The following is a 23,944-nucleotide window of genomic DNA, read 5'->3' as shown; positions in this document are numbered from 1 at the left end:
TCTGTAATTACTATTTTTTAATTAGAGGTATTATTCAACTTTTATTTTCTCTTGAGGATGATTCCACACAGTGTTGCTCTGTTGCTACACTTTCAGGTTGGAAAATCAAGAACTTAAGCATTCAGTTTGAGAGTCAAGACATTCATTCACTCCACTGTAATATACACAGTCGAAGCTAGGAGTGGATCGACTCCCAAAACCTGAGATTACAAATGCTGTTTTTGCTATTAAATATAAATTGCTATTTGAAAATGGCTCAGTGTGAACTCTACAATGCAGCAAAATGGCCGCCACAGCTTGGACTACATGACAGTGACAAAGAGTCAGCGCAGGCATGAATAAGAGCCGCCGTTACTGTGTTTCAGGCGGAGGCCAAAACGCTGTCGTTGAGGAGCGAGCTCAGCGCCTCATTTGAGCGGAGGATGGTGGAGAAGGTGGAGAGGATTAATCGACTCACAGAAGAGTTAAATGGAGTGAGGGAGCAGGTGAGCCAGCAAGCGTACACCAACACATGCCTCACATGCTTTATTTGAATCCAATTTCATGAAAGGTATTTGCGTGAAATTTAAATGTTACAGAAGTGCAACATGGTTTCATGACATTTAATGATACAAAAAGCATCATCTCCACCACATGGCACATGCAGCTACCTGGTACAGCAACGACTAAACAGAAAGGCCAACATTTTATTGACTCTCACCCTTTAACAACAAGTTTGTGAACATGGGCTACCAAATATGAGGACCAATAGCTTGCAGACATATCCGAGATCTCTCATATGTGCAGCTCAGAGCCGTTTCTCGTTACACACCCGTACACGCAGACACAGTATGATGTGGAAATAGTTTGGTTCAAATTAAAATTTATATTCCAATATAAAGCTTTGGTGGTTGAAGCCTGTGATTCTGTTTGCTAATTTTAGCAGTATCACTATTCTATCATAGCGCTGGAATTAGTTTTCCACCCACTTATTTTATACCCTTTCAATTATACAGATTACCAATGCTGCCAGAGCTTATTGAGCAGTGCTTTTGATTCAAGGGCACACCGGGCCCATTGAGGCACAAGCACCGACAGAGATACACACACAAATACACAAGCACACACCACTTGATCTGCATATCATTATGCTTTTGATCCAGTGCCAAGGTTTCATTGAGCAAGACATCAGAGTCAAATGGAGCGAGCACGTACACAACACCTGTAGGATTTGTGTGTGTGTGTGTGTGTGTGTGTGTGTGTGTGTTTGTGCCAACGAGAGAAGCAGCTGTGAAATCTGCACCTGTTTAATTGAATTAGCCTCGTTAATGTATTCACATCGGCTGCCAAAAAAACAGCGTGGCATTAACGAGCTCGTTAGACCAATTAGTTAATTAATTGTCTGTATAGCAGCAGCTTCCCAAAGAGCTGCGTCTTCATTATCTGATGGCTGCCGCCTGTTGGATCATTGAATGAGAGCTGATAATGCATTGCTGTCACACTGCGCCCGTTTCTCTGTGTGTGTGTCTGTGTGTGTGTATGTTTGTGTGTCTCCTCAAATGTCACCTATTTCTGCATATATGACTGACTGTGTTGTGTGTGAGTGTGGTCATTTTAGGTGCAAACGTGTGGAGGTACTGGTACGTGCTTGAATGCCGGTGTGTAAGCGTTTGTCTGTCTGTGTGTGGCAGGCTCAGAATATGGCGGCCAATATCAGTGTGCATATTGCAGTGAAAGGTTATGTGGGGGCCGTCGCTCCCACAGGTAAAGACAGAGCAGTCCTCCCAGCCACTTTCTAATCTCTCTTTTATTAGAAGTTAATATCTTGCCCGCTCTTTCTCACTCCACACTCCCACCTGCTTAAAAATGGCCCCGCTCCATCTTTTTAATTCAATTATATTAGCCACCCTCTCTCTCTGTCTGTGCCCATAACTCTGCTACTCACCGTCTTTCTCTCACACTCAATCTCTCCCTTTTTTTTTTCTCTCCTCCCGTCTCTTTCCCTCTCACCCCTCCCTCCTTTGTCCTCAAATGTTCCATTTCTATTCGTAATCCTCGATGGAGGATAGACTTCGGCCAATCAAGGATTTGCACAAGCCGCTCTCCTTCTCTCCTCTCCTCCGCCTCGGTGGCGAGAACGTGCGATGGCTAGAAGGAGAGAGAGAAAGGAAAGAGGGGAGGAGGAGGAGAAGAAGGAGGAGGTGGAGGGCAGGAGTTGAGGGGGAGGACCCCAGGGGCGAAACTTTGATTGCTAAAGTAATAAGACTTGATCAGATTGAGGTTTCTCTCTCAATAGGGGCTCTACTAATATGAAGGTCCAAGGCTTAAGCACTCATTTGAAATAAAATCACAAATCTGATATTCTTTCTTCCGGACTTCCAGCCAAGGCCCCACACTCCCCCACTGGAGAATTGAGACTTCACACGGACCAAATGGGAACTTTTAATCATCTCTGATGGTGGCGGATTTGGAGATGAGAAAAATCGCCGTGATGTATTAATTATGTAACAATATTATGGAGTTCTGAAAGTCGAGCGCCGTAAAGACCTTGGGGTGCGGGAGGGATTGTGACGGACATTGTGGTGTTTAACTAGCTGACCAGTGAAGTGACAGGACTGAACTGCAGTGGGCGGGATCATGAAAATGTGACTGGAACACAGATGATTGGAGTACCATACTACTACTTTTTTGTCCATTGGGTTACACAGTAGCTTATGTTTGGCTACAATTACACTTTCAATTCACTGTCACTTCAATGCCATGTTTATAATCCGAACACACCACATTGCAAAAAGTGGATTATCGCTATCGGATCTTCAAGACCCAATATGAGAGTGATCAGAACTCTGTGTTGTCTGGATGCAATCCCACCACAATGTGCATACAAGCAATGTTAAGAGTTTCAGAGGGAGATTGCTGGGATAAAGTAATGCAGACACAGATTAAAATAAATACAGACACAGTAGGCACACAACTGCTATTTTCTGGCCAAATGTTGACATTCAGTGACATGATCTCATTAAAACCAGAATTTTAGAATCAGATCTCGAAATTCATGTCGAAATGACAAGTGTAACCATTGCCATTGTGGTTTTTGTGTGTGTGTGTGTGTGTGTGTGTCAGGTCGGTGATCTCCAACAGAAACTCTGGGGTCAGTCTAAAGAGCTGGACGAGGCCCAGCAGTGCTACCAGGACAGTATGGAGGACAACGCCCGTCTGCGCGCACGGCTAGACACACACACACTTTCTGCTCGCAGCCTCACCTCTGAGGTAACTGTACATGTGTGCGTGTGTGTGTGTGTGTGTGTGTGTATGGACAGGGTTTCTCCTTGATTAAAATGGGTCTTTGGCGGTGCCTCTGTCGTGAGGGCCAGATGACATCATATGCTAATTTGCATGTAAGTGGCATCAGACGTACCGATTTCAGGGTGTTTCATCAAGGTGAATCTTTTTAATGCCAGTTAGATGATACAAAGCCACTGAAATGATCATGAAAATGGAAAAAAACGCTGCTTGACTGGCATGATTTCTCACTAAAATGACCAAAAACTCACAACATCTTTAAAAATCATTAAAACTAAACTGAAGACTTAAAAGCTGTATTTAACTTTATTATTATGTGTATTCAGGGCCTTTTGCAGCATTCATTACTCATTTGAACATGCCCTCCTCAACTTCCCCTTGGCACTTCCCCTTGGGGGATTCCCCTCTGCCATCTTAAGTGCCGTTCTCTGATAATTCAAGTGAAGTTTCTGAGTTCGACCCTTTTTAGAGCTGAGGGAGCGACTCTGTAGACTTCAGGAGCACATCTTGCCCAGAATGCATTGGGATCGTTCGTAATTCCTGGTGAACCGACATGGCGGAACAAGCGGTATATAAGTGTAACAATATTCTGAGAATTTAATAAGTATTATTTCTTAATGATAACTCATTAAATAACCCATTAAATGTTTAATTATAATTCTTATTAGTATTAGGCCTGCTTCAGGGCAAGTGCGTTCCCTTTCAAATACACGTAGGTGCAACATATCATTAAGTACCGAGGGAGCGCCTGTTAAAACAGAGCCACTAAATCTAGCAACAAAGTGTCCCAGTTGGGAAGTCTTGGCGACACAACTAATAAAGAGACATCTGCTGCTGTTTCTTCAGCTTCGTGAATTACTGAGTTGTGTCATTAGCACGCCCTCTGCTCGTCAGATGCCCGCAGTACGCCAAAGTCTTTGTGTATAATCGTGTGTATGTGAATGTGTGTAACATACCTCCAACCTGTCCCCTGCTGCTTTCTGTGTAGCAAAATACTGTAGATGCTTCAATTATCCAAACATCTTATCTAAAATCTCCCTTTGACCATTCCTAACCCTTTATGCATTTCCTCTCCTCCTCATTTACCTTTCTTGTTTCGCTCCCTCTCCTGCTCCCTCCAGCTCAGCAGTGCAGTTGGCCGGCTTCATGCTTTGGAGAAGCAGCTGCAGGACAAACAGAAAGAGTTGGAGAGTGCTGCACACAAGGCACGGTCACAAATACTATATTGCCTTACAAACCTCAGAAGAAACCACTTCACAAGTTCAATGTTGGAGTGGAAATCACAAAAATTCAGTGTTGCACAGAAACACCAATTACACCTCAAGCCTCACCAACCTCATGAGAAAACACTATATATGTTGTAGTAATTAGTGCAAGTAATTAGTAATAAGTACATAAACTCAAGAGAATAAGTTCCCGTATACAGGGTGTGGTCATGAACACCAAATGATCATATTATACTGAAGTAAATATTGTTGATGACCTATTCCCTTACCACCTAGCTTACAAGGTAATTAGCGGCAGGTTTTAATGCCTTTATTAAACCTCGCTGGAGTAGGTTTGGTTATGACAGAGTTGACCTGCCTTCTTGTGAGCGTTTGCACTCACTGAGCTCAGAGCCTTTCAGTCCTTCACTAACGCCTTAGACTTTAGCTCAGCTTGTTAATGCACATCCTCTACTTCATGCTTCGCTTGCTTGATAAATATGTTTTTAAAACAGATATAATGAGTGATGATCGCAATTGTAAAAAGGTTTTTGGCATCATAATTGGATATAATGAGGATACATACAGTATATATTGGATGTAAATTAATGTTGTGGTCTAATAGAATGAATTTTTTTTAGCTGGTGTCATTGTTTTAACTTGGTTTAACATTGAGGCCAATAACATCTCATTTTATAATGAGCAGCAAACTCTACTCTTTTGCCTCATATTCATTTTTTATCTGAAATCCCTCTTGCACGATAGATGGGTTAACAAAAAGTGGACTAACTTTTGCTCTCTGTCCCAATACTTACACATTTAACTGTGCATTTGCAATAAACCCCAATTGGCCCAGTCACTGACATTTTTACACGTTATGGTCTCAATTTTGTAAAACTTATCTTATTTCCCCGTAGTCCCACTAATACCAGTGGAATATTCAGATAAAAGAATCATTTTGAGTCAGTGTCCCAGTACTAACTGCCCCGGTGCTTGTAATTCTGACCGTCCATTAGCCACACTGCAGATGAGTTAACTGCATAAAAGACTACCTTCAGCTCACTGTTCCAATACTTCTGATGATATATATACTAGATTGTATGTCTGGAGAGCTCTCTGAAGGAGGCAGAGGAGAGCTGCGTCGGTGCCAAGACAGAAGTACAGAACCACAGTCTGCTGTTAGAGGAGATGGCCAGAGAGCTGGAGAGACTCTCAGTAGCTGAGAAGGATGCAACACTGCAGGTACCCACTGTGTGTGTGTGTGTGTGTGCATGTGTGTGTGTGTGTGTCTGTGTGCGCACATGTATGTCTTTAGTCTGCCTGACCTCACAAATCTCGAATCATCCAGGAAAATGCTGCGCTGGAGGTATGGACCATGTGTGTGTGTGTGTGTGTGCGTGTTGACCGTCTGTGGAGCCTCCTTGCTAATCTAACACAGGGCTCATTTAACACAGTGCTAATGAAGAGGGGCTTTGATTTGGCATGGGGCTCTGAACCACAGGCCCACAAACGCACACACACTCACATTCATAGATGGGGTGAGGAGTTCAACCACTGTCTGCTTCCTTTGAAATAATTAGCCTGTGTCCCCCAAATGTTACTCAAATGCTAATTTATGTACAGTACAGTCACATACAGTACAATAACACAGTTACTTTGTTTATGTATTTAAGTATAGATTATGTTTGTGTACGTGCGTGTGATGTTTTATGCTGTCCTACTGCAAGGTAAAAGTACTGTAGATAGTGAGAGTCAATTCTCTATCTGGAGGCTGATGATAAAGCTGTGTTAATTTTTATAATGAAAAATATGTCCATCTAATTTACATGACTTCATGGTAACTAGACCATAAACTTTAAATTACAGTGATTAGACTAAAATGATTTTGAATATTCATCAACGAAAATGTGACAAGAGCTTATTAGGAGACGATGGACTGTGGACACTCAACATGGTTGTTTTACATTAAATTATATTTGTTCATATTTCACATATTCTCACCATCTCCCTTGCTTCCATTCAGCCCAGTCCAGCTCTCATATCCCTATTTCGTGCACAGAGATTCACAAAACTATTTGGAAACTTTTAGTAGTGCCTATTGCAGCCAATATATAGTACATAAATGTGCCAAAGAAATACGAGGACAAAATATGACTGACATGGAGTTGAAGAGTTGAAGTTGAAGAGCTTCTTTTGTTTGTCCTTGTGGTGTGTGCATAGATAGGTAGATCCAATAGGCAGTAGTATGTATGGGAACTGCACTTCAAAAAAAAAATTGTTCACAAGATCATGATCCTTACTTTGATGTCTGTTATGTGGCAAAGTGCAAAAAAGTGCAAAGTACAGTGCAGACTTTTTGGCCTACCTACTGGAGACTAAAGCCAGACAAAAACTAAAATTGGATAGAACGACATAAGTATCAATTTTAGTCAAAGACAAAGACTTGAAAAGAAAATCGAAAATCTCTGGCATATATACAGTATGTCTACATACATGATTTGCTTTTGTGTGTGTGTGCGTGTGTGTATGTGTGTGTGTGTTAGGTAAAAGAGCGTGAGAAGCGTGTGAGGCACCTGGACCAGGATGCGGTTGCTTTGCGAACCACACAGGACTCCCTGAAGAGAACCTTGGCTATGAAGGAGAAACACACACAACAGCTGGTCCAAGACAACTCACAGCTCAAAGACAGCCTGGCTGCACTGCAGAGCAACGTGGGTAACACACACACACACACATACACACACACACACACACACACACGAGGGAAGCTCTCCTTCTTAAATAAGGAACAGAGTTGGGCAACCTTCTCTAAATCAAATCCAGTCAGGTACATCGGGGAATTCTCTTCATTTTTTACTTCCTTCACACTTAATCATCCCTCCTTCTTCTCCTCCTCCTCCGCCCTCCCTCTCTCGCCCTCTCTCCATATTTAATAACTCATCGCCACCATCTTAGCTCCGCAGAGGCTTGGCTCATTGTACAATAAAGAACCATGTTCGTTTGAATATCACTTAGCCATGAGAGAGGAGCCACAGAGCGGGGGAGGGGTTAAATCTTATTTTTGTTTCTCTCTTTTGTCCTGTAATTATATTTTTCTCCTGCGCTTTCTTTTCACTTTCTTTCTTTCTTTCTTTCTTTCTTGCGCTCTCTTTCTCTCCCTCCTGCTCTCTCTCCTCTCCCTTGTCCAGTCTCCCCCTTCCCCCATTGAGAACCAATGGTAATGAATGGGAGCATTAAAGAGTCATACTCGTGATGAATGGAATGGCCTTTAGGTTTCTCTCTTTGTCCTTTCTCTCTCTCTTTCTTAGTCTTTCTCTTTTCTTATTCTTCTCTCTCTCTCTCTCTCTCTCTCTCTCTCTCATTGTCTCTCTCTCCCTCTCTCTCTGAGCCCCTCTAGGTACATCAGAGAAATGGCAGTGATGTGTTTTAGGCTCAAATTAACCCATTTACTGTGTCCTTGACCAAACCAAGTCATCCGTCTGCGACTAGTGTTTCAGTAGTGTGCGTGCCGGCTGGCCGACTAAATGAAGTATATTCAACATTACGGCATGTGAGTTCCATATTTCACTTGGGTTAAGGTACATTTGAGACACTCTCTTAGATGACTACTCATATTTTTAACACTTTATGGTGTCACTTTACTGAAACTAACTTCATTTTCCTGTGACCTTACTGACGTCGTTCACATATTCGAAAATTCAGCAGTTTAAGTGTGAAAATTTGAAGTTTGCATTGGGGTTTCCGAGTGGTTCAGTGGGCTGGGGGACATTCTGTGTACATGCAGTGTCACAAGTTTGACTCACTTTTCTGCTGTTCACTATCTAACAAAGCAGAAAAAGTATTAAAAAAAAACAGATAAAAAGAGTTTGTTTCTGTCAGAATTAGTAGTTTAATTTGCCAAGTGCAAGGTCAAAGTCAACTGGTGCTGACACATTACAAGACAGTTACACAATACAGGGTTGACTCACTAGGTGCAGGACAAAACATAACATGACCTCACATATAGTGCAAACAAGATGTACTGTACTGGCAGTAGACTAAACACTACTAATTCGACTTTCACAGCCAAAGAATTACTACTGTATAGCAGCACTGGTGTAGTCATAGATGTGCAGAATACAACTAGGTTGATAGCCTGAATAGCTAATGACAGTGTCCATTTGCAGATTAACAGGGTTCAGTCAGTCTGTCATTCCAGGCTGATCCAAAGAGGACCCTGGGACCCATGTTAATCAAAGCAGGTTGCTTCACTTGTCCTGTGGAGACCCACAAGAAAAAGGCCCACGACTCACTGTGTCCCCCGACCCCAAGTTTAAGAAACACTAGTCTAAAGTTAGTGTCCTACAACTTTATGATGTGTAGTCTAGCAGTTTTATTGGCCCCCAGTCAAACCAGTTAACTGGAGGGTTCCCCAGCCTGGCACAAAGCCTTTATGATGTTCCCATTCACTGCCATGGAGACGGGGGCCGGCCAACACTCTCATCTCCTTCTGCTTGTATCTTTTCCTGTTCTCTCCTGTCTCTCTTCCTCTGCATCAATCTCTCTGTAGCTGGTTGTCCATCTCTGCTGGTCTCTCTCTCTCTCTCTCTCTCTTTTTGAATATACATACAGACATACTCACTCCTTATCTCTCTCCCTCTCGCTCTCTCTACCTCTGCCCCCCAACCCTCTCACCCATCTCCTAGCTCCAGACTAGTGAGTGTATGGTCAGTGACATCAGTGAGACCCTGGATCAGGTCAAAACCAGTCTGAACCAGGAGAGACAGCAGAGTCAGCAGATCCAGGACCAGCTCCACCACGCCAACCAAGAAGTGGAGCGCCTGCAGCAGGACCTGACTCATGTGCGTCGCGCCGCCGAAAAGAAGGTATTCACTTTCTTCATTCAAACAGTCAGTAGTCAAATCATCAGCATCTCACGGAAGCCTTGCTTGTCCAATTTTGCCGTTTTGTCATAATAATTAAACTGAGACAAGCTCTGTTGATTTCCCCGTTGTCAGCCATGTGTTTTTGACATTGTACGATGCATTATCAGTGGGTTTGCTCGCTCACAAGGTCAAGAAACATTTTCTACACAAGGCGGACAATGTCAGCCACAAAAAAGGTGAAATTGGAAATGCACAATTTCTACAGGACAGAGATGAAATGTAATATTCACTTTAATGTAATGCATTGTCTTTTCCCACAATGGAGCTGATAAGAGGGGTCATACAGGTGAGGGATTCATTCAAATATTCAATTTTCAAATGTAATATTCACAGTGACAGAATGCATTGTCTATTTCTACAATGGTGCTGATAATAAGGTTTTAGATAATGGGTAATGGGATGTTCTGATATTTAGAGCCTTATTAAAAAACACACTTTGAACAAAGACAGACTTGACTAAAATGTGAATTGTTCTGCTCAAATAGGATTTCTTTTTTCAATAGGTGGGTGGACTGGAGTGAAAAGCAACAATTATATGTTTATATGTTTTTAGAGACAGTGGGTATGTATGTGTTTTCAGACGTTTTATGTTCTGCACTGTTAATGTGATATACCAAATGTATATGCTAGGGTAAGTGCTATAGTGGTTTGTATTTAACCTTCGCTTAACCGGTTTAGCCCTGTTGAGATCAAAGATATTTTTCACAAGAGTATGAAGTAGTGCACTGGTTTCAAGCCTTTTCACTGTCAAGTCTCTTCACTGGCAATACTCAGTTTCTTGAAACCCACAGTTGATCTTGTGGGTTATTATCACCAAGGCTACTGTTACAACATTCACCCTGTTTTTAGACTGCTAATCCGATAGGCTATACATGTTTTATAGCTAACGTTATGTGGATTTAGGAGCGCTTTGGTAAAATAGCATCTTTTAATTCCAGTTTCCTGAATATTTTTCTGACCTCTTTTAATCTGTACGTAGCAGACATTTGTGTCCTGATGCAGACTTTGAAAAACTCTGGAGCAGTGGATGTTAATGTAGTTGTCAACCCACAAGATGTAGGCAAAAGCACTGTGATTTCCTCAGTGGGCCCCAAGCATAAGACCTGTAGGATGAGCCATGATCAAATAGAACTGTCTGAGATATTTCTATGTGTTTGTGTGTGTGTGCATGTGTGCGCATCCATTTGTATGTGTGTACTTTTGTATGTAAGCATGTGTGTGTAGTAGTGGATGTATATGCAATCAAGTATGTATGTGAAAGTGTGCATATCCATATGTGTATTTGTGTGTGTGTGTGTGTGTGTGTGTGTCTTTGATGTTTGGATTGGTTAAGTCAACAGTCGGACCATTACTCTCTCTGTCCAGAGATCTGGTTTCTGCTCCACATCTGGCCCTGCTTTACCCACCAAAACTGCTGTTTCTCTGATCTATTACACACACACACACACACACACACACACACACACACACACACTCACATGCACACACACACCACTGTCCATATCCTGATGGAATGAGGTGTGTGTGAGCGAGTGCATAATTGCAAGTGTATGTGTGTGTGTGCATGTGTGTGTGTGTGCGCGCGCATACAAGCGAAAGCGAGAGAACAGTATTAAGTATTTTCCTCTGCTGCTCCAAATGTCCTAACATTAGCACAGCTGAACAAATAATGTCAACACTCTCTCCTTCATCTGAAATGTACTCTGCTGTTCCTCTTTGTCTCTCTCTCCCTCTTACTCACTCCCCCTCTCTCTCTTAGACTAGATTCATACTTGAATGTCATTGTTGAGGAGAAAGTCATTTCACAGTTTGAGAGTGGTCTCTCACCTTTTTTAGTATTCTTATTTATTCAGACAGTTGGGAAGTAGACAGGGAGATGGAGTCGGGGAGATACAGCTGAGACCGGTGGAGGCTCATGTGTGGTTCCAGAGGCCGACCACTTGACCACGAGACTATCTTTGGGCATGGTTTGACATTTCTTTAGGCAAGTCACTGAAAATTAGGGATGCACTGACTTTGATTCTGATTTTACAACAATATGATGGGCCGATCACTGTTCCAATCACTGACTGAAGTGATTTTACCCAGACTTTTTGCTAACAGTGGTACATTTGTGTTGTGCAGATTGCATGTCCTTGCTAGCTTAACCATGTGTAAATAAATCATAGTTTTCATGCAAACAGTTATTACATGTTAGGGTGTTGCTTGATGACTGAGGTGCTTACCTTACATGCTGCTGGTGCCGCATAAAAGGTTTTCACTGAGGCAGCATAGGCTGCTGTGCCTTCTGTCCAATACATTAATCTGTTTCTAATCATATATTATAAACAATACTTGAAATATGTTTTACACATTTTTCATATTTTCTGCCATGCGTTCGCTGGGTTTCTTGACCGGCAGTTGAAATGGTGCTTGACCGATCACCGATGACCTATTTAGGACGTCTGCTGGCCGATTATGATCGGTGGCTGATTGATCACTGCATCCCTACAGAAAACAATTGCCAATGTGTTCGCCAGGAAAAAGTGAAGTAATTACCAAAAGGTTTTTGTGTAGCACGCCACGAAAAGAAATGACAAATGGAAATGCCCTAAAAGAAGCAGCAGATGTTTGTTCTTTTTTCCTCTAACAATCTGCATTTTTTTAAGCATGAGCTCCTCTTCACTGTCTGTTTCTCTCTTTTCCTGCCTTTCTCTGTATCTCTCCTTCCCTCTGGTACTCTCTCTCTCTGTCTTTTTCTCGCTCTCTTTCTCTCCATCTCTCTCACTTGCGCACACACATCATGCGGACGGCCATATGTTTCTGTAGTTAAACATGCGGTTTAACTGTTGTGCTTGTCCAGACTCCCCCACTGCGGGACTTGACTGTAGTGAAGCCATTAACATGACAAGGGGCTTTGTCTCTTGGAGGGGTCTGCCTCATCTTCCCAGACCAGAGGAACACACACTGCTCTCTGGAGGCTTCTCTTTTAAACGCTCCGGTCATAAATGTACACAGGGAGGAGTAAAAGGAGGGAAGGAGGGAATGAGCGAGGCAGAGGGAGGGATTTGGAGGGAGAGAGATGGAAAAGGGAGAGAGGCCAAGGGAGGTAGAGAGGGAGGGAGGGAAGTCGAGAGGGAGAAGCCTGTGTAGCACAATGGGTCGAGTATGGCATTCACAACAGATTAGGCTGGGGACGCACTGCACTACATGACTTTCAGGTCGGTCATAGCCTACGATTTGGCCATCATGACCGATTTTTCAAGATCGTACAGTCGGGGCTAGTTTGGGAAGGTCGCAGTGGACAATCAGCACAGATGATCTTGTCGTGAGCGAGGGGCAAGGACTAAAATGTCTCGCCTCCCTTCCACCGCCACAATTATTTTGAACATGTTTGATTTTTACAACTCAAATCAGAAAAGGTCCAACGAGACCAGCGATAGCCAATGAAAGCTGTACGCGAGAGAAAGGAAAAGAATACAGAAAGTGTGTAAAGAAAAGTGATCCAGCTCCATGTTTGTTTCGGTTCCATTTCCGTTGCAGTGCGAGAGCTTGTGTTTTCACGGGATTGTTACTCATCAAGTAAACAAGTGTGCGTGCTTCTACGATGAAAAAAACAATTGTGTGAATGCCAGTCGTTCAGTGCGATGTCCAATCTTTTCGCACGGAGTTAAGTCGTGTAGTGTGCCTCCAGCCTCCCCACTGGGACCCCAGCATGCACCCATGATTCTATGAAGCGCGTTGGATAGAAGAACTCAAGTTGCATGTTATTAGAAAGGGACACAGAGAGAGAGAGAGGGCAAGAAGGGAGAGAGAAAGATAAGCACAGTGTAAGGTAAGCGGTATTGTGGCAGGTTGTTTAAACCTTCCAGGTTGGACTTGGACAAACATCGCTCCTTGCTCACAATACTTTACACGAATAGCCAACTATCAGAATAGCCGATTTTTCTCTCTCTTCTCTTTCTCTGTTGATCTCGCTCATTTCTTTTCTTGCCTTGCCATCTCTCCCTTTCATCCCCCCCCCCCTCTCACCCCCTCTCCCACCCCCCAACTGTTCAAATATTATTTCTCCCCCTCCTGTCGTCCTCTCCCCCTTTTCTTTTTTTCCCTCCCTCTCTTTATCTTGTCATTGCCTGTCAGTAGGGATTCTATCTGGTACTGAGTGTTGTCTGTGTGTGTGTGTGTGTGTGTGTGTGCGCGCGAACGCATTGAGACTGAGATACACTTAAGAGCTCATTGATTTAAAAATACCTTCGATATTGGAGGTCCCCTCCCGCAGATTCGTTCAGGAGCTTATCACACACACACATACGCATAGAGGCGCGCATACACCAAAGCTCCACTCTAAAGTTTCTCCTTAAACTTAGTGATTGACCTAGTTAGCGTGTCGTTTTGACAAGTCGTCTGTTTTGACACGACATCCTCCGGTGTTTATCAACATCCATTCTGCCTATCACACACTCACATTGGGAATACACACACACACACACGTACACACACACACACATACATACAAAGATGAATCAAGCTAAGATTTAAAAATTGCCAGCAAGTGAGTGTTGTATGTGCTCTGGGTAAGTGGTGTTGCACTTGTGACATGGATGAACGCTCTGGTCATGCTTTTGTGCGTGTGTGAGTGTGTGTGTGTGTGTGTGTGTGTGTGTGCGCACGTCTACGTCCATATGCCTTCCTCCATCTGCTGTCTACAGAATGCAAAGCACACATTATCCTTGTCCAGGATACAGGTCTATGCGTCAGTGTGTGTGTGTTTAGCGCTCATTTGTGAGTTGGCCGTTGCGTGCATGGCAGTGTGTGCGCAGCGCAGTTTTTCCTCCCCTTGCCGTAGCTCAGGTTCAGTGTGCTTAGTGAGCCTGGCTGCTGACAACCAGAGGTGGGAGGTCAAAGAGCCAAGTTAACTCCATCAATCCCCCTGGACAGTTACAAACGAGCCCTCAACTCTGGTCAAAACAATCCCTGGATCATACTGGATGGGTGGAAGGAGGGGAAAGAGGGGAGGGATGGGGGTGGGGGGGGGTGAGAGAAACGGAGGGAGAAAGGGAGGACACAGGAGGGCAAGGGAGGAGAGGAGAGAGGGAAGGAGAGGTGAGATGTGCGGTCGAGAGAGAGAGAGAGAGAGAGAAACTGAAGAAGCTGAAAACATTTCCCCAGCAAACTTGTGGGAGAAAAAAAAAATATGCATGAAATCAAATGCGTCCTTGTGCACTCACACCCACACGGATGCACACACAGAAATGCACACACACACACACACACATCCAGTGTGGAACTGAAGTGGGTAATTAGGGAAGGTCACCAAGGAAACAGACAAACACAAACAGTCGTCAGACACAGTCTATACTCAAGAGAAGCATAAACAACCGTTTCTATCTACGTAGCGTCATCCACCCACCACCGCTATCTCACACACAAACACGATAACAAGACTGGAATATTTTAGCTCAGTTTTTATAAACAGTGACCCAAGTTAGCCTTTGTGGTTCCTGAGATACTGTTTGTGTAGCCATTAGGGCTGAGAGGTACATGACGGTACATACTGGTGCCTTCTCACAGTATCAGCAACAACAGTATCAATATTTTGTTGCTCTTCTAAATCCTGTAATATGAACATAGGAATTGCTTTATTATAGGCAATTTTGAATGAAAGCAAAAATATGACCCTTTTGCTGCAAAAAAATGAAGATGAAGATGTCACAAGTGTAATTTGTATTCCAAAAGAAATGCCATCAAACACTCTTACATCATGAGAAAAAAAAAAAAAATGTTTGATATATTTTGGCCATGTCACCCATTTTATCTATCCATAGTTTCTGATATATTTTGATGTCATTTTCATTTTCTTGACAGAAATATTGGGTTTGATGGTAGTGTCATGTTTATCCTGAACACATTTTTTTTTTTACATCAACTTTGGTTGATGAAGCCCTAAATTATATCTTGAACTTTGAATCTTGAGTCTTTATTTGGGAAATGGAGTTGCTGCTGAGGTTGGTAATAAAAAGTTATCTCTTCGATGTCTTCCAGATTCAGAAAAGGGAGGTGAAGATGTGTGCCCTCCTCAAGGAGCTGACAGAGAGTAAGAAGCAGCACTCTGATTGTCAGAAAGGGGTAAGGACAACGGCTCCATTATTCACTGAAACATGTTGTTTTTTTCAATACTGAAATGATTCATATTCATGTTAATAGAATTTTCATTTAATTTGCTCAAATGTAATTGTTGATTCCACTATCAACTATTGAATACAGAATCAATATAATCATACAACTTGTACATTTTTGTGTGGGATAGATCTTGGAATTAACTTGATTTTATCAGTTTTGCTTTGCTTGGTTTTCTTTAGAGTTTAGAGTTGTCAAATTTCATATTTTTGTAAGTTTTCATTTATTGTTTTCATACTGTGGGTGTTGTGAAGCCCTTTGAGGCTGTCACAGTGATTAAGGACTGTAAAAAATAAACTTGCGTATTTCCCAGTTGCTCAGTAGAGAGAGTGTTTTGGAGCGACTGCGTGAGGAGCGGGACGAGCTGAGAGCCAAGATGGAGGAGCGGAGCAGGGAGTGTGTCGGCCTCAGCCAGACCAAGGAGAGGCTGGAGACTGACTTGGCTCTGAGCCACGAGAAACACCACAACGCTCACCTGGAGGTCCATCTCTTTGTGTCCGTGTGTGTGTGTGTGTGTGTGTGTGTGTGTGTGTGTGCGTACGTGTGTGACGGCTGCCATTGTACAGCAGAACCTCATGTATCCAAACGTAAGATTTCTCAACCAACCGTTTAGCCAAAGGAGCATAATGGGCTGAGAATGCTAAAATATATCATTTATTGGAATTTTATTTCTTAATACAAATAAGTATTCAAAATGCAAAAGAGAAGGCACAGAACTCATTCCAGCCACATTTCTGACTTTGAATGAGCTTAAGTCCAAAATTCTAATGCATTTCAGTGTTTTGAATATTGAGTTTCCATAAATTGGGTTCTGCTATACGTCCATCCATCCTCATTTGTTTGCTAATGTGTCCATAAGTAAGCTGTTGTTAATACTTGTGATTTTCCTTTTTGGGTGCATTATTCAATGATTTTTATTTGTAATTTGTAGAGGTCTTTGCCTCACATTTTCAAGTGTGTGTGTGTGTGTGTGTGTGTGTGTGTGTGTGTGTGTGTGTGTGTGTGTGTGTGTGTGTTTAGGTTAGAAGCAGAGATCAGTTAATCCTACAGCTGAGAGCAGAAATGAAGACAGCTGAACAGAAGCATCAAGGGACACAGGAAGAGGTATGTCAGCTTGTGTGTGTCTGTATGTTGATTTGTTTATTTCCTATCATCTGTATCTTTTTGTGTGCTAGCACATGTCTGGGCTTAGCTCTGTGCGTCTGTGCATTCTTGTTTTCGTATGTGTGACTTGAGTGTATTTTTGAGTTTTCTGCCAGTCCATGAAAAGACTGAAAAATTCTCAAAATAAATGATCTAAATTCAAGGTCTTTAAAAGTATTAAAATGTCTAAAATACGTTTATTATAGTAATTTTTTTCACCCCACAATGACAGATTTCTTTGTCCACTCTTAGAATAATACAAAAACAGTTAGTAGTACAACATGCAATGCATCACATATATGTATATTTTTTCATCGTATCTTTACTAAACTTTACTAAATGCAATTGCACTTCATGTCCATTAACAATTAATTTCCTGTTATCCTTTTTTTTATATTGCCCATTAATAGTTTCAATTGGAAATAGGTCGGTTTTGCCGGCTTTGTTTCTTAATTTGTTTTTTAAAATGGTCTTAAGGCTTAAATTCAATACCAGCTACCATTAAAAAGCATTAAAATCTTAAATTTGGCTTTTTGAAACCAGCAGATACCCTGATCTTTCTATTTTGATTTTTTTTGTTACTCATATACTGAGGCTAGGTTGAGTTTTTTTTTCCAGCAATGCCCTGCTTTACACCCACAGAGTTGCACACATTCACTCCAGGGAAGGGCCCAGTACAGCAGCAGTTTACTACTACCGTCGGCTACTGAGCAGCTCCACTAAAGCAGTGGGAGGTGCAGCACCTTGCTCAAAGGCTCCTCGACAGCTGTTGCTAAGGAAAGGGAAATCATTACTCATTCACGTCCGCTGCCCACATTTTCCCAGCTGGTCCTGGGACTAAACTGGGAAACTTTCTGAGTCAAACTGCTTCCCTTACTTTTAGGCTACTGCCGCCCCCTCTATGCCTTTTTCTGTGTGTGTGTGTGTGTGTGTGTGTGTGTGTGTGTGTGTATGCACATATATGCTTGCATAAAGTTGCTTCAGTTCCATTGCCATTTTTTTCATCTCTCTCTCTCTCTCTCTCTCTCTCTCTCTCTCCCTCTCTCTCTTTCTCTCTCTCCTGGCCTAGATGTCTGCACTGGAGGCCGAGGTGAGACGTTTGAACCGAAAGGTCAGAGGTCACCAGGAAGAGGCCTGTCAGTTAAGGGAACAGGTCAGAGATAGGGAGGGGCTTAGAGACCAGACGGAGAAAGAACGACAGCAGCTACACAACCAGCTCTCTATCAGTCAGCAACAGGTGAGGAAGACCCCCTTTCCTTTCCTTTCCTTTCCTTTCCTTTCCTTTCCTTTCCGTCTCTTTCTACCATTGCTGCTCTCCATCTCCCCTCCAGGTGAAGTCTCAAGCCGAATCCATAGATCGGTTGAACTCTGACCTGGAAGCCGTGAAGCAGGCTCACAAGTCTGACGCCGAACGCTGGAGCCAGAGGAACTTCCTGCTTCACAGCCAATTGGAGCAGACCAACTCTGAGCTCAGCCAAACACAGGACAGGCTTAAAGAGCGAGAGTCCGAGGTTATGGAGCTCAAGGAGAGCTTGAGTCGGGCCGAGGCTGGGCAGCATGAGGCTGCGGAGAAGGTGAGGTTTGTTTCCCTCTGTCAGTCAGTTGAGTCATGAACCGAGGTAGCAAAACATAATCTATTCTCTTAATCCAATGAACAAGTCAAAAAGTAGACAAGCCTGATGCATTCGCGTGATTCTAACTGAATGTGAGTGATCTAAATCACACTAGACAATGAAGTAGTCACAATCTTCTGCCAGGAAAACACAAAAACTGACCCGTTCACAGCAGCCAAGCTTATGTTCGCAGTCAGTTTACATATATCCCCATCTACATCATCTGAATTACCAAACAAGACAAGATGACCCTTCTGTTCGTCAACCTCTCACATCCAATTGGACCCAAAGACGAATACAGAGAGTGAAAGATAGCACAACAGATTGAAAAAAAAAGGAGAGGAGAATCAAGTCATTAGCAACCCAGAGTTGCCTCGGAGCATCATGTGACAGCTGTGAATAGCCAAACGGCAGGCCAAATGAGTTCGTCAGGTCGGGAGGGTCAAAGCGATGTGTTTTCCATCATATTTAATGAGGGTTGTTTGTTTCTCCAAAGCACAAGCTCCTGATTATGGTCACAAGAAAGCCATGGTGTTCCCATTAAGCCTCATTATGAAGCCCTTTCATCCGGCGGCAAAAAGAAAATGCTTAATCCACCATTATTATTTGGACTGTAAGGTAGCAGATACATTAAAGGGAAAGAAATGCTGTGACGGAGAGAGAGAAAGTTGCATGCGGTCATAATAGGTCAAATTGGCATGTGACATCTCACTTGATATCACGTGTGTGTGTGCGCGTGTGTGTGTGTGTGTGTGTGTGTGTGTGTGAGAGACTTTAAAACTGTTTGCTCGCCTTGGGTAAAACATGCACCTTCACACTTGATTAAAAATAACGAGTGTAGAGGGGAACGGCTGAGTCAGCAGTTTCATACAGTGCGCACACACACACAGGTTGTTTAGTTTTTGTTGAAGTGCAGAGTCAAAATTGATAGGGCCCTTTTCCTCCTTGTCATTCCTCTCCTCTCCTCTCCTCTCCTCTCCTCTACTTCCTAGCCCTCCCTTCTCGTTTTCTTTCCTCACCTCTCCAGCCCATTCCTCTCCCATCTACTCCTTTCCCATCCCTCTCTCCCTCGCTCTCCTCCCTCGCTCTCCTTTGCCATCATGAACACGTCTCCTAGTCGGTTATGCTACCATCCACCTAGCATTAGTCTTAGATGGACCCAGCTAATCCCTGGTTAAACCAGACTGCAGCGAACCACTGAAACCTAACTAGTCGGCTGTCATTAGCTGTAAACCCTCATGTTCTGATCCAGATTATGGTGGGATTAATGTGGATGAACTCCAGCTGAGTGTTAGACCGGGCTTAACTCTCTCACCCTCTCCCCTCGAAAGGTGAGCTACAGTAGGAGGCTCAGTGTAACACCAGGATTAAGCCTGGTTTCACTTCCTGGGTTCCCCTCTCATTATGACAGAGGTTACTGTAGAGCAGTACAGTATATTACACCATGCTAGTCAACATGGTGTCAGTGCATAGTTTCACCACATACACATGTTTTATTTTTAGTTATTTACGGTCTTGATGATAATGATGATTATTATTATTGTCATCATTAATACTGCTGTTTTAGTAATAATAGTTTTAGTATTTATGTTATTTATTTATTTATTTCACCCTTATTTACACATAGAGGGCGTGCTGCTTGCTCTTTTCCAGCAACGATTCGCAACACATTCATTCAGTAATATACATTCACACCTGAAAGCTGTCCAGTCTTCTAGTGCGGGCCACTAGGTAGCTCCACTGGAGCAGTTGGGGTTTAGTACCTTGCTCAGGGGCACTTCAACAGTAGAATATGAGGGAAATGACAGTGTTACTCTCCATCAAAAGTTCCCTGCTGGTCCTGTGGTTCGAGCCGGTGACCTTTTGGTCACAAGTCCGCTCCTCTAAACGTTTATGGCCATTCCACCAAATTATAGAGCGAAGGTTCATTCTCATCAGTACATGTACTATATTTGGTGATGTTGGCTTTCAGGTCGAGGCATCTGAAGGGTTGATAAAGAAGCAGGAAGCTGAGATGGAACTCCTTTGCCAGCGGCTGACAGGAGCCCAGGAGGACCTGAGAGAGGCCAGTACACAAGCCCAGGATCAGAAAGAGACGTTAGCTATTTTTAAACAGAAATACACAGCGGCAATGGAGAAGGTGCATAGGGTGCAAGGGCAGGTGGAGAGTCTGGAAGAGGAGCTACGGTATTCACAGCAACAGGTAGATGATATTTGATATCAAAATGCGTACTGTACATTAGTATTTTACCGTTAATGCAATTTTTTTTCTCTGCCGAAATAAAAATGTGAAAATTCACATATTTTTCTTGCATAAGGAATTTGAATGCATTCCAATATTTCATGTTGATTGCTCAGGGCCTCTGAAGACATTTCCGTGGCTTCATGCTTATTTCTGTTTTTTGTGTAATTCTTCTTACTCAGATCTCTCTGAGCTGCAGCCTAAAATTCAGCCTCTTTGTCCCTATTCACCATGTTTAATTGGCAGCTAAGAGAGTCCCAGGTTGCAACACATTCAGTGAAGGCAGAGCTAGCTGAGCTGGAGGGGCAGTACCAGGAAAAAGTTGGCCAATGGGAAAGCTCGCAGGAGGCTCTGGACCAGTTGACAGATGAGCTGCAGGCCAATCAGAATCTGCTGAGGGAGAGTCGGCAGAAAGTGGGACAGTGTGAGGGCCTCATGGCAACGCTGCAGGAACAGGTGGACATACTCAAACAACAGGTCAGAGCACACACACATACTCACACACACACACACACACACACACACACACACACACACACACACACAGGTGCACACATGCATTTGTCTCTCTGTGATGTGTTTGTAGTATTAATGCAGGGTCCCAACCTTTTTTCATAAGGGACTTTGTATTGACTGTTGATTTTGGAACATTCCTGTTACCACATTTAAAACACCTTAAAATGGCGTGTTTGCATTGTACAATTGATTACTGTGTGACAGAGAGCTAAAACAATGTTTAATGCCTGTGAGCTAATAAATGAAAACTGCTTTTAGGCAGTTGACTTACCGGTTTTCACAGTGTCTTTTGTTCAGTCTAACAGCTGTTGGTGGTTGTCTTTCATCTCAAAATAACAAACAAATATTATTAGTCTTTTTAGTGGGCTTATGCATTTTTTAGCACCCAGTTTTTGTTGGACCCCACAAGAAGAGTATATATTAATGTTTATGTTAACTCAAATGTGAGTGAGCATTTATGTGGTAGCATTGTGTGTGTCTGTGTGCCTGTGTATGAGTGTGTGTCTGCGTGCTCGCCAGTGTACTCTTAATGTGTGCGTGAGTATGCATCTTTGTGTGTGCGGGCACGGGTGCATGCCTTTGTGTGTGTACGTGTGTGTACATGTGCACAAGTGTGCATTTGTGCGTGTGTGCACTCGTGTGTGTCACTTAATCTTTTCTCCTTTTCTTTCTGTTTTATATTTACAACGTCTGGCAACAAATGAATCATCTTTATTACGGAGAAATTTAATTTGGATGAACTTAACTGCTGCCGCCAAGGTCAGACGGGCAGAATGTCATTTTAATCCAATCAACTTTAATCTGTTGGTTATAAAAGAGTTAGGCCGTTGAAGAATGGCTGTATCTCAGGCCCTTTATTACATTGGCTAATGACTTTGATTGTGAGGCGCCTATCAAGAGGATCATGGAGCTTCACGTCCTGCTAATTCTCTACCTCAAACCACTGTTGGCTCGGCTACCCCTGCACTCGCTAATGTTTCCATTCACTGTGGACAAGATAAACAACTAAATCTTAAGAAAACAGAAGTGAAATATGTTACAAATGTAAAAAAAAAAATAATGATAAAAAACAGGCAAAAAAAATGCAACAATGAATTTATCTAGTACAAGTATTTTTCAGGCAGGAATGGAACTACATTCAGAAGAATACTGGCCAAAGGCTAGCAGACAATGAAAATTTATTTTTTTCTAACAAAGACGTCACTTCTTTTGAATCAGTTAAAGTGTTTGCCTAAATCACGGACACCAGACATAGTTATTACTTCGATCCAGCTGATAGACTAAGATTGAGTAAGGTTAGTGGCACGGACAATTTTTTTTGACAATGTAGATGGGAATCTCAGCAGCAGCCAACACAATGAGCTACATGGTCAAAAATATTGTTTTTCCTTGCAACGAGAGGTTCCTTTGTGATTAAAATAACAATGCTAAGCTCCTTAGACACTGTTGCCTATTGCAACTGCCCTAAATGCTGTCCTCTCACTGACTTCAGACTAGATCTACAACTAGTTAGTTGACTGTGCTTGGAACGTCAAGGCTCTGTGTCTCTGTGTCCTGTGATCCAACAAATCAATACACAAATGAATGTAATACATAATCATGTGATTCCTAAACAGCACATTAATGTCATTGTCATTTATTAGTAAACCAAAATACATATCATCTGTTGAAAGGCAATACATTACAAATGCACCCTTTGTCATTATGCTTTTTTATGATTGTTTTCAGTCAGTTTTGTTGCTGTTTTTAGATCAGTTTTTGATTTAATAGGAGGCAATTGTGTTGATTGCTAGCATCATTATAACAGTACGCCATGTTAGAGGACACAGTTTGTGACTGAGCTCCTGCTGAATGAAGCACACTTATTTTATGACATGAATTGATTAGATTTTCTATTTCTGTGCACTCTTGAAAGAATAGTCAAATTGGGCTAAAAATGGTCCAAGAAGGAATATCCAAATATGTTGGTCCTCTGAAAGTCAACTACTCCCTCTTTCTTTCTCTCCTCCTTCTCTTTCTTTTACCTCTCTATCTACCTAACTCACTATCTTACTTTCTCTATCCATAGAAACTGTTGTTTGAGAGTGACCTAAGGCTGCACCAACAGACTCATTCTCATTCTGACGAGGAGTTCGTCAGCCTGCTGAAGCACAGGCAGCAGCTACAGAAGGTGAAGACACAGATTGCACTTTGTTCAGATTACAGTTACACTCAAACATTATGATTTGTTCAGATTACAGTTAAACTCGGATTACAGTGCACATTCAGATTACAGTCGCACTCATACATTACACTGTTCATTCAGATTACATTTACAGATTACACTGTTCATTCAGATTACACTTACAAATTACACTGTTCATTCAGATTACATTTACACTCAGAGAGCACAATTTGTTCACATTCCAGTTACATTCAAAAATAACACAGATCCTTCAGATTACAAATTTACACTTCAGGTTACTCAGTTATACTCACAAACCGCGCAGATTACATTCCAGCAGCTGTGTATCGTGCTTTGTATTCTACCGGTTTCGGACACATTGAACTATAGCACATTTTCCATATACAAATTTCTGAATTATAAACCTGTGTGTGTGTGTGTATGTGTATGCGTACATGTGTGTGTGTTTCAGCGCTGCACTGAGCAGGTGGAGCGCCTTGCGGCGTGTGAAAGGACTATTCTTCAGATGAAGACAGAGCTGGAGAGACAGTAATATCGGAGTCTATAAAACTCTCATTCTCCTCTCCTATGATCTCCTTTCCTGTCCTTGCCACTCCTCCCCTGACACCCCCCACCCCCCTCTCCCCTCTCCCCTCTCCCCTCTCCCCCACCCCCTCGCTCATATCTCTCACACTAAC

The 23,944-nt window shown here is 42.6% G+C and overlaps 1 protein-coding gene across 1 annotated transcript in view; it reads left to right on the top strand.

Moving 5' to 3' along the window:
• The window catches only part of LOC139916409 (uncharacterized), a 100,375-nt gene that overhangs the window by 44,122 nt on the left and 32,309 nt on the right, over positions 1-23,944 (top strand). Inside the window, exons 8-17 of the mRNA XM_078291541.1 lie at positions 7,031-7,198; positions 9,173-9,352; positions 15,434-15,517; positions 15,882-16,049; positions 16,589-16,672; positions 17,781-17,948; positions 20,339-20,527; positions 20,813-21,043; positions 23,151-23,252; positions 23,719-23,795. Coding sequence (XP_078147667.1) covers positions 7,031-7,198; positions 9,173-9,352; positions 15,434-15,517; positions 15,882-16,049; positions 16,589-16,672; positions 17,781-17,948; positions 20,339-20,527; positions 20,813-21,043; positions 23,151-23,252; positions 23,719-23,795 — 1,451 coding nt within the window. The remainder of the gene's footprint in view (positions 1-7,030; positions 7,199-9,172; positions 9,353-15,433; positions 15,518-15,881; positions 16,050-16,588; positions 16,673-17,780; positions 17,949-20,338; positions 20,528-20,812; positions 21,044-23,150; positions 23,253-23,718; positions 23,796-23,944) is intronic.

This window comes from Centroberyx gerrardi, chromosome 22 (assembly GCF_048128805.1).
Source record: "Centroberyx gerrardi isolate f3 chromosome 22, fCenGer3.hap1.cur.20231027, whole genome shotgun sequence".
Classification (NCBI taxonomy): Eukaryota; Metazoa; Chordata; class Actinopteri; order Beryciformes; family Berycidae; genus Centroberyx; species Centroberyx gerrardi.
This window is presented reverse-complemented; position numbering and strand designations above follow the sequence as displayed.